General features: G+C 34.7%; 1 protein-coding gene across 1 annotated transcript in view; it reads left to right on the top strand.

The window, feature by feature from the left end:
- DEK (DEK proto-oncogene) overlaps nucleotides 1-11,191 on the top strand; it is a 29,893-nt gene that overhangs the window by 8,208 nt on the left and 10,494 nt on the right. Inside the window, exon 7 of the mRNA XM_012804236.2 lies at nucleotides 5,354-5,542. Coding sequence (XP_012659690.1) covers nucleotides 5,354-5,542 — 189 coding nt within the window. The remainder of the gene's footprint in view (nucleotides 1-5,353; nucleotides 5,543-11,191) is intronic.

The raw sequence follows: 11,191 nt of genomic DNA, 5'->3' as shown, positions 1-11,191 counted from the left end.
TTTTTTTTCTTTTTGTAGTTTTTTGGCCAGGGCTGGGTTTGAGCCCGCCACCTCCAGTATATGGGTCTGGCGCCCTACTCCTTGAGCCACAGGCACTGCCCTTCCCACTTTCTTAAAATCTAGATTAAGTTTGCCTTAACTATTTAACAGTAACAAATGATATTGGGGATTAGTGCTACTTAGAAGACCTTATGTTTTAGGTCTATCAACAAATGTGTTTATATTATTCCTCATTTTTATAGGAAAGGATGTGTAAAGAGATCTAATAGGCCTAGGATTTCGGTTAATGCTGTCTGGAGAGGGGAGAAGGCATAATGAATTAAACCAGAAAATAGTTCTGGGACTTGATTTTTGCCTATTGTTGGTCCTGATCACCATTAGGTGGATAAGGGCAGATAAAGGATATTCAGGGTGTTAACTTTTGTTATATAGCCACAAACGCTAGAGATAGGATTTTTTGATGTTTCAAATTGGATTCTTTAAAGGCAAAATATTACCTATTTTCTAACTTTTACTATGGCTGTACTTGTACATTTTTAGGATTTCATGTAGCAAGGTGATCACTGTTTCTTCAGAAGAAATTACCATATTTCCTAAGTCATGAGAGAGATGTTTATATTTCTCTTTTCTCAGTGATTTCAAATTTATTAGGGTCAGGATCTCATTACTCTTAAAAAATTAGTGAGGACCCCAAAGCTTTTATTTATGTGAGTTATTTTGATATTTGCTATATTTGAAATTAACTGAACCTTAAATTAACATGTTAATAAAAGTGATCTTGGCTGTGCCCGTAGTTCAGTGGGTAGGGCGCCAGCCACATACAGTGAGGCTGGCGGGTTCAAACCTGGCCTGGGCCAACTAAAACAACTGCAACAACAACATAAAAAAGATTGGTGGGCGCCTGTGGTCCCAGCTACTTGGGAGGCTGAGGCAAGAGAATTGCTTAAGCCCAAGAGTTGGAGGTTGCTGTGACCTGTGACGCCATGGCACTCTATCCAGGGTGACAGCTTGAGGCTCTGTCTCAAAAAAAAAAAAGTGATCTATTCTTTGAAAATTAATGTGAAGACTGTTACGTTTTTTGCACATCTGTTTAATGTCTAGCTTAAGAGAAAACAGCTTGATTCTCATTTGCTTCTGAGTTCAGTCTATTGCAGTGTATTGTTTTGGTTGAAGTACAAGAAATCCAGCCTCACATATATATGTAGTTAGTAAAGAATATTTTAAAGTCCTTGCAGATGTTCTTCTTTGATATGCCACCACACAACACCAAAACTCTACAATTGATGGTTTCTTAAACGTTAATTGTGATGTTTAATGTAGATCTGAAACCACGTTAATGAACTTGGGTTGCTTGTCTATATGTAGTTTTGTAATACGCATTTACTATTTATGGATATTGGTTCCTTGAATTATGCAGTTCTTTGGAATGTTAACACACTTCATTAAACACTGTCAAAGAGTCGCAGTCTTTTTTTTGAGGCAAAGTCTCACTTTGTCACTCTTGGTAGAGGCTCTCAGTAGAATGCCATAGCTCACGGCAACTTAAGATTCTCTGGCCTCTGCCTCCCAAATAGCTGGAACTATAGGCACCCACCACAATGCCTGGCTATTTTTTAAGAGATTGGGGGAGGTCTCACTCTGGCTCAGGCTGGTCTTGAACCTGTGAACTCAGGCAATCCACCTGCCTCAGCTTCCCAGAATGCTAGGATTACAGGGGTGGCCCACCACGCCTGGCCCAAAGAGTTAGTCATTAGTGTAAATACCATCTCATTAGAAAAATTTTTAGGTGTTTGGAAACCGTCACGTTCACAGTAGTAGATGTGAATTTTCTAAACTTCAAATTTTTACATGAAATTTATCATCAGTGATACTGTTTTCCTTGAAGGGACAGGCTCACCTTGTTTGTTTTAGAGAACATGTCTATCAAATCCCTAAATCTAAATATCCATATTTGCCAGATCTTTTAAAAATGGTGTTCCTATGAAAAAAATAACTGGTTTAGCTCACAAGTCAAACAATACAAAAATGCTTTTCCTTGGCAAAACCAGTGAACTTCAATATGTAGCTAGTTTACTTTATGTGTATTTCCCATCTTGTTATAGATAAACATAGGCATGTATTTGAGAGTTGACAATTAATAGGAGTAATATGCTTCATCAGGGTCATTCTAAGGTGAAATCTGTTGTACTTTTTTTTGTTATTGTTGCTGCTTGTGTGTGGTTGTGAGGAATACAGTCAATAGTACATTTTGCTGCCTTGTTTATTACTAAGATGCCAGTGGTTTTATCTGCCTTTAGTTTTACACAATTAGCACAAATGTCAACATAGTGAACAGACCAAATAAAGTGACAGGGCTCCTGAAAAGGTCTTAGGAATCCCCAATCCATTAACCACACTTTGAGAATCACTGTTTTATCTATTCATATAGAATCTTACATTAGTTTTTCACATTATGCCTTGTGACAATTATTCCTTATTCTGATGGTATCAAACTCAGGCTATTTTCTATGTCACTATACATTTTAATCATTTAAGAAAAATGCTATAAATTCAATATTACTGACTTTTCTTTAATAATTTTTAAATTGTTAAATGAGCATAACATTCATCATTGATTTTTTTCGCTATTCTTCTATAAACTTCCGTAAACTTCTACTTTTATTATTTTATGTATTGCATTTTGCTTCCAAAAAGAGATAATGCTGTTGACATTGAATTTTGGTTAATAGATTTAACTATTTTTAGATCCAATATAGGAAGACTCTAAAGCATTTATATTTTACAACTTTTTGGTTTTTGTTTTTCATGCTCATTTAATTTTGGGAGCTGCATTTTCTTGATTGGTTTACTTGAATAGTTTAATATTCTTTCACTTTTCTGTGTAGATTGTACCTAGTACCTGTTTTAGTTCCTATATTAATAATTCGATATGCAGATTACATTCTTCTACCTGCATCTTCTTTCTAAGCTGAGGTTATGAGAGATACCACGTTTTTCTAATATGTTTGAGGCCTAGCTTCATATAACAAGAAGTGAGAGTTTGGATAGTAAGAGTCACCTTTGGGCAGTGCCTGTTGCTCACTGGGTAGGGCGCCAGCCCCATATACTGAGGGTGACAGGTTCGAACCTGGCTCCAACCAGCTAAAACAGCAATGAGAATTGCAAGAAAAAATAGCTGGGTGTTGTGGGTGCCTGTAGTCTCAGCTACTCAGGAGGCTGAGGCAAGAGAATCGCTTAAGCCCTACAGGTTGCTTATGAGCTGTGGTGCCACAGCACTCTACCCAGGGCGATATAGTGAGACTCAGTCTCCAAAAAAAGTCACCTTTGCTGAAAACAATGCTATCAAAGAATTATTCCAAATGAATTAAGATCTTGAAAATAAAATAGTTGGTAATGGTAGTAGTTCACATAGCAAGGATATCTGTACACATTCAAGAAAGCTTATAGAGAATCTTCTTTGAGGAATGTCTTTGATTAGTCCATCAACTTAAAGTTTCTGGAGTAACCTAAATTGATTGTTTTTTAGTCTTTCTTTAGAAGGGTAGGCTGGGACAAATTAGGGAAGTTTATAACCTCAAATAAAGAATCCGAAAGTACATACACTAAGGAATTAACATTTTTTATTTCTAAGATTATCTTTTATACTTTTTAAAATCTGTTACTTCATTTTCTGCAATAAGTAAAAACCTTAAGGTAAAATTACATAATATGATCTTAAAGTATTCCAACCTGTGATTTATAGAAAGCTTGAGAACACACTACATTACACAGAGCAGCCACTTTTTTTTTTCTTCTTTTTTTTTTTTTGAGACAGAGCCTCAGGCTGTTGCCCTTGGTAGAGTGCGGTGGCATCACAGCTCACAGCAACCTCTCACTTCTGGGCCTAAGCAGTTCTCTTGCGTCACCCAGCTATTTTTTGGTTGTAGTTGTCATTGTAGTTTGGCAGGCTGGGCTGGATTCAAACCCACCAGCTCTGGTATATGTGACTGGTACCTTAGCCACTTGACCCAAGACACTGAGCCAGCCACTTTTTCTTAATTTTTGTGTAGGTGACAGTGACTTTAGAAGATTAGAGGTTCTAGTTAGGGGTGGGAGGGAAAGACTGTGATTCTACTATTTTCATGAAAGGTACTCCCTAAAGTTACCACAAACATTTACACAGTTCAATATCTTAAGATTGTATTATGTAATTTTACCTTAATGTTTTTGCTTATTGCAGAAAATGAAATAACAAAATACAGGTACAAAAGAATATAAAAGATACTCAATATTAGAAATAAATAATGTTAATTCCTTAATGTGTATACTTTCAGATTATTTATGTGAGGTAATTTTAGGCTTTTCAATTTTAGAGTTTAACACAACTCTCCTAAGAAAGCATTTAAACATTAAATTGGTTGGTTAATGTAATCAAATCATTTCCCTCACATGATCTACTCAGCTTTTAAGCTATGCATGGTTTAATTGATTATCAGAGTAATAGCAACACACTTACGTTGTGGTTCTTAATTAGTTTCATAATTAACATACCCAACATTTATCGCATACGTGCAAGCATCAATGAGAATATAATGCTGGTATTATTGAAAGAACATGGAAGTGATGTGAATATAAATTATATATTCATTCACAGATTCAGAATATGTAATTGGTAATAAGGTTTTAATTTCTTTATAGATGCTTCTGCCCTCTTCTTTGGTGGGCCCTGTAAAACAGGGAGCTACTCTTAATAGAGACTGTTTAAACAAATTACAAATCTAACGTAAAAGATTGTCTTGATAAAGGGTAAACAACCATCTGAGCTAACACAATGTGTACTTGTACTTAATACAGTTTCTCAACATCTGAAAGGTTTTCCTAGGCATTTAGAGCACAAACGAAAGAGTACTGATAACACAGTTAAGTCATTAAGTTAAAGATAAATTTTCTGTAAAGTTACTAAGCTTTTAAATACAATTTCCTTAGAGTATAGCAGGAAAAGGTTGAATTAAGTAGTCACCAAAAACAGACTTTGGGTTGCTCATGGCTCAAACCTGTAATCCTACCATTCTTGGAGGCCAAGCTGGGGGGATTGCTTGAGCAAGAGCCTCTACTAAAAATAGAAAAATTAGCCAAGTGCGGTGGCTTGTACCTATAGTCCTAGCTCTTCTGGAGGCTGAATCAGAAGGATCACTTGAGCCCAGGAGTTTCAGATTGCAATAAGCTGATGACATCACTGCACTCTAGCCCAGGTAACAGAGTGAGATACTTTTTTTTTTTTTTTTTTTTGTCAAAAAGCAAAACAAAAAAGAGTTGATTAACTTTGAAATAGAAACCTCAGTGATGTTATCTTTATAATTTTTTTTTTGCACAGCCACTGCCAAAATCTAAGAAAACTTCCAGCAAAGGCAGTAAAAAGGAACGGAACAGTTCTGGAATGGCAAGAAAGGCAAAGCGAACCAAATGTCCTGAAATTCTATCAGATGAATCTAGTAGTGATGAAGATGAAAAGAAAAACAAGGAAGAGTCTTCAGATGATGAAGATAAAGAGAGTGAAGAGGAGGTAAAACGTTGTACTCCATTTTTTAATTTCTTTCCATGGGGAGAGTTAAATATTCTTGCTGCATATTAGGTACACCCAAAGACGGGGTTCCATATTGGCTGTTTTTAATTCTGAAGATGCCAAAATAGTGAAGTATGAACCAATTTCTTGTCCTTGAGGATCTTTTAGTTGCATTGCCATGTCAGAATATAGGGGTTGGGAAAGTGTGAGGCTGGTATGGACTGGATTTGAAGTTGGCCTTAAGCTGGCCCTTGAATACTAGAGTCGGTATAGTGGGAAGGGGAGGGCAGCAAGAGCAATCTATCCTGAACAGAAGCAGATAAATCTTTGAGAATTTTTTCATAATGTATTAAGATTTTATAATTGACTTGAACTATTCTGTTTTATGCCAAAAGCAAAAAGATTTTAGGGCCATTTTTTTTTCTAAACCTGTTGGATATTAATGAGAATAATAGCATTTGAAGTTTGATTAGTAGATGAGTTTTATATCACTTAGAATGCCTGCCATTTTCTTTTATTGGGAGTATCTGTAAAATGTTGAGAATACTTAGTTTCCAAAGTAAAACTTTGGGAAGAAGAGAACTGCTAACACATTTAAAAGGGTTAACTGTACCTTCTCTTTCATATTACTTTCAAATAGATCAAGGAGAATGGGTATAGGAGATGAGTTCCTATTATTGTTAGTGATGTTTTAGTACACTCTTAATTCTGGTGCATTTCTTCAGAGGTCAGAACTTGTTCTGTAGTTTGGGTAATAAACTTTACCTTATTTAGGGATTTGATTAATGACAGACTGATATTTGGGGCCAGATGATTTTTATTATGGAGGATACTTCCAAACCAAGTGTTCCTGACACATTGCTAAATGTCCCTGGGGATAGGAAGTGGGGAACATCTCCAGTTGAGCACCACTGAATTAGAAGGAATAAAGATGTAGTGATCTCTGGTTTTATAGACATATGTATTTAGTATGTATATTTGTCTTGAAATGTTTAAAATTCATGCTTGTTTTAATGTCCAATTTTATAAAGACTTCTATAAAGCTAAGTATGAAATGCTTCATAATTTGAGAAAAATAGTTGTAAATCTAGCAGATGCTTCATAAATATCTTAATATATATTTGGCATGAAAGAAGATGAGTAATTTAAGTACTAAGGTTCTATGGATTGGACATCTGGTAGCAAAACATGTTTGTTTATAAGTATGTATTGTATAGTGACAATTTAAAAATAATTACATTCCTCATTCTGCAAATATTTGCTTTTCTACTATGTGCCAATTTTCTAAACCCTTTTTAAGGATAGTTAAAGCATGAAAAGTTGTTATATAATGTAACATCTAATTTTTTTCATAAAGACATTATCATTATAAGCATGGTCTTTGGACATTGGGTTCAAGTCCCATCTCCACCTTGGATTATCACTATATGGCCTTAGGCAAATTATTTAACTCTATACCACTGTTACCTATCTGTATGTGGGGAGTAACAATAGTATTAGCTTCATAGACTCATACTAAATGACTTTATTTAAAATACTGGGAACAGTGCCTGGTACATGTACTATGTATTAGTTCAGCATTTCTCAACCTGTGGGTTGTGACCCCTTTAGGCCATCTAAGTATATCCCGCACATCAGATAATTACATTACAATTCATAACAGTAGCAAAATTACCGTTATGAAGTAGCAAGGAAATATGGTTGGGGGTCACAATAACATAAGGAACTATATTAAAAGGTCGCGGCATTAGGAAGGTTGAGAACCACTGTATTAGTTGCTGCTGGTAAGATGACCTTTTATGACAAGTAAAATTTCTAAATCTAATCTTCCTGTCATGGCCAAAGTAAAAGTTAAAAACTAAGGGTATTTTATACTTACTTTCTTATTTGCTTTTTAGATTGCTCCATAGTCTAAGCAGAAATAGTTGAACTCTGTGTATACAGATGATGTCTGATTTATAACCATATTGGTTCCTAGATAATAATCACAAGTGGAACTATCCCTATAGCCTTATTTTCTATAGTTCCATAATCTAGGATCTGTTGCTGCAAACTCCATTCAAATGATGTAAATCACTGGAGTAGAGAAAGAAAGTTGAAAAAGTGTTTTTTTACTGACATCGTATGAACTCATACCATATAAAAGCTACATCATACTCTAATAGAGAAATTTTTTCTGCTTGTCCTAATACTGACTTTATGAAATTTATAACCTCTATAGCTAAGCACCTCCCTACATTGACCATTTCTTCAAGTTGACCTAATTTTCATAAACCAAACATGCACCACATGTTGTGTGGCCCAGTAGGCCCAGTTCCTCATGTTGACCACCTTTATATGTTAACCAATTTGTTACAGATCCTTGGGTGGTCCGCTTACAGAGACATTACTATAATTCCAGTGAAGTCTGGGCTGAGAAATCTTTTTTGTTTCCTTCTTGTATATGTCTCTCTAACATGCACAAGTATTCTTACTGTTCCAAATAGCTTTTAAATTTAGTACTGCCCTCTTCAGCATTTTATTGCTGGTTTTGTTTCTATAAACAGCTCTGATTGACCTTGAAAGGTAAGTGCTAGCAAGAAAACTTACCCTTACCTATGGCAACTTTGTTTTTCCTTATTCCATTTTATGAATACTTTAGCTAAGTGGCAGCTATGTTAGGGACTTCATAAAAGGAGGTCATTACAATGAAAGGACATAAGAAGAGGCCATAAGAAAAGTTACAGGATAATTGGAAAAGCTATGGATTGCCTGTGGATTTTTTTATGGACAATTATTAAATTCTGAGTTACTGTTTATTTTGTGAAACTGATTTTTCTTTGATAAAGAGTCTTTCCTCTCCATTAAGATCAAGTTCTTGTTCTATTTTTCTTTGAGTAAATAACCATGAATTAGTTAGATTAATTTTACTTTTTAAATTTCCTCTGTAAAATGGAGAAATATACAGTCCAAACACATTATTGAAGTCAGAAATCTGGAGCAGAAATCCGGTTCACATTGTAGTTTTTGGCTAATGATGTGAGGTTGAATAATATTTGTTCACCTGCTGGTTTTCATATTTAACTGTGTGGAAAAGCAGGATGTTTATAAATAAATTCATTTTTTTAAATGAGATCACTGAAATCTACATAGGTAAAACAGAATTGACAGTTTAAAAAGTCATTTAAAAGGAAATATGTCAGATTTAGTATATTAACTGAAAAGCTAAAACATTGGAAGTTTTCTGTACCTTTGTTTCTATGATAAACAGTAATTCATCAGAATTTTATAATCCCTTTTCCTTGGAATTAACTCAAAAGAGGGTACTCTTAGAGTAACTATAATTCCTTTATGACAGATTGATTCTGAATTTCCTTATTAACTTTGCCTGTGGACATTGGCCTTTTAGGCCAGTAGAAGGAGAGCAGTTGGGAGCTAGGAAGAAAAACTGAATTTTTCTTTAAAATAAGATAATAGGAAAATCTACCTGTTGGGTACAGTGTACACTATTCAGTTGACAGATAACAGCCTTGACTTTAGCATTGTACAGTTCATTCACATACAAAAAATACTTGTGTCCCCTAAATCTATTGAAATTTTTAAAAATGAAAAAAAAAAGTGGGAAAATAAACAGGTTTAGTTATTCTGTATAAACTGGTTCTGAAAATCAGTTTTTTCCTATGTTGGATTAACATTAAGGAAAGGTGGCTAAAATGAACTAGTGAGGTTAAATCATGCTCTTGTCATGCTATTTGTAGGTATTAGCCTGAGCACAGAGAAGGGACATCTCTAATAGTCTTTCATTTGCTTCTTTTTTCATCTTTTCCTAATGCCTCTTCAGTTCCTGTTTTCTACTGGTTTTACAGTACACTCTTACCTATAGAAAGTATAGAACAAACTGGATTTTTACTTTGATTATTTACAATTTATCTGAATGTTCTCACATATCAGAAATGTTTCAGCTGAAATAATTCAAAACTTTTATTAATAATATTCAAAACAAGAAGTTGATGTCAGGAAGTTCACACACAGGCAACTCTGGGCCAATATAGCTGCTCAAGAGAAGCATCAAAGATGAGGGTACCTTCCTGATCTACCATCTTTACATATGGTATTTATTTAAGCTCATGATCTCCAGGCGATTGTTTTACCTTTACACATTGTGTCCATGTTCCAGACAAGGAAGTGCAAAGGGCTTTCTCCTGGTGATGTTTTGGCTGTCTTCTCTGGAAACAATCCCTTAATCAGAGTTCTCCATTGGTGGCACAACGGAGAAAGGCCAACACTTTGTCCTTTCCCTCTCTAGGTGCACAGGAAGCTCTAAGATCTAGTTGCTGGCTTTCCTACATTTTTTGTGGAGTGAGCCATCCTACAGTGTTTGCCAAATCAGAAAAACATCCAGTTTTAATTTTTGATGAACTACTTGGACCATTCAAGGAATTATTGGCAGTGGTGTGAGCATGGATGTGAAAGTTTTATTGGTCCTTAAGTATGTTTTTAAAAGCTAAAAAAATCTTATCTCATAATTTGAACAGAAGGATTATAAAACTGTAAACCATTTAAACCTTTTGTTGGAAGGCAAAGTTGAATAATCACCCTAATGATAACCATTTCAACTTAAACGTGAAATAAACTAGACCTGCACATTCTTTACTCTTGGCATCCTGAGTTTTCTCAGCCAAGTTGTTAAAAGAATAGTGTATTTTAAGCTAATTTTTATTTTGTTCATCTGTTCACCCAGTACAACCTTTCTGCTCTGAGGACAGAATTCTGGCTCTGTGACAGGCGTCTTTTTTGGGAGACCCTCCTTCAAGAGCCCTGCTGCCTATAAAAGATAGGTAAGCTTTTCCCAAGATTTTTTTTTCTTTGCCTTCCTTCAAAAAGTGCTTGTGTCAGTCCTCTGAGTCTGTACCTTCATGGTTATCAGAGACAGGGAAAATCTTCAAATTTTTGAAAATTTATATTGCTAAAATCTGTACAAAATTTAGATTGTAGCACGTTGTATTATCTGAAATTAATGACATCTGTCAATTTTTATTTGTTCCGCTTAACACATCAAAACTGTCTAAAATACTTGATGATCTTGATTAAACCACCACAGCATGTTCAAAAATAGCAAACCAGAATCTTTAAAAATAAATTCCATAACTATTTGGAAACTAAGTTCTTGTTTGTTTTTTATTTAGCTAATTTTTTCCACACATATTTTGTTAAAAGACCCAGTCTTAGCTCCTGTTTGATTAAATGAGTACTGTTAGCATTTTCCTAAATAATGGCATATTATGTTTTTATTGTAATGACTAAATTTTTCAGAATATTTAATAAAAAGAAACAAAGCAGGTCAGTACTTGATTTCTAATGTAACCACTTTCTGATTGCGCAATTCAATACATTGAAAATATGCTGATTGTTGTTGGAGTTATAGAAGATGTTTTCTGTACAACTGCTATTTGATACTTAATATTATAGGATTTCAAAAGGAAAGTATTATCTGTTGAGAAAACTCAATCCTGGGTATGAGTTTAGTTTAAGTTGTTTTACTGTTTTGTTTTGTTTTTTTTTTTTTAGAGACAGAGTCTCATTTTGTTGCCCTCGGTAGAGCAGTAGAGTGCTGTGGTGTCACAGTTCACAGCAATCTCCAGCTCTTGGGCTTAGGTGATTCTCTTGCCT

The sequence above is a fragment of the Otolemur garnettii genome, unplaced genomic scaffold, assembly GCF_000181295.1.
Source record: "Otolemur garnettii isolate 467f Iridium unplaced genomic scaffold, OtoGar3 scaffold00026, whole genome shotgun sequence".
In the NCBI taxonomy this organism is placed as follows: Eukaryota; Metazoa; Chordata; class Mammalia; order Primates; family Galagidae; genus Otolemur; species Otolemur garnettii.
The sequence above is the reverse complement of the archived record's forward strand: the minus strand, read 5'-3'. Positions and strand labels throughout refer to the sequence as shown.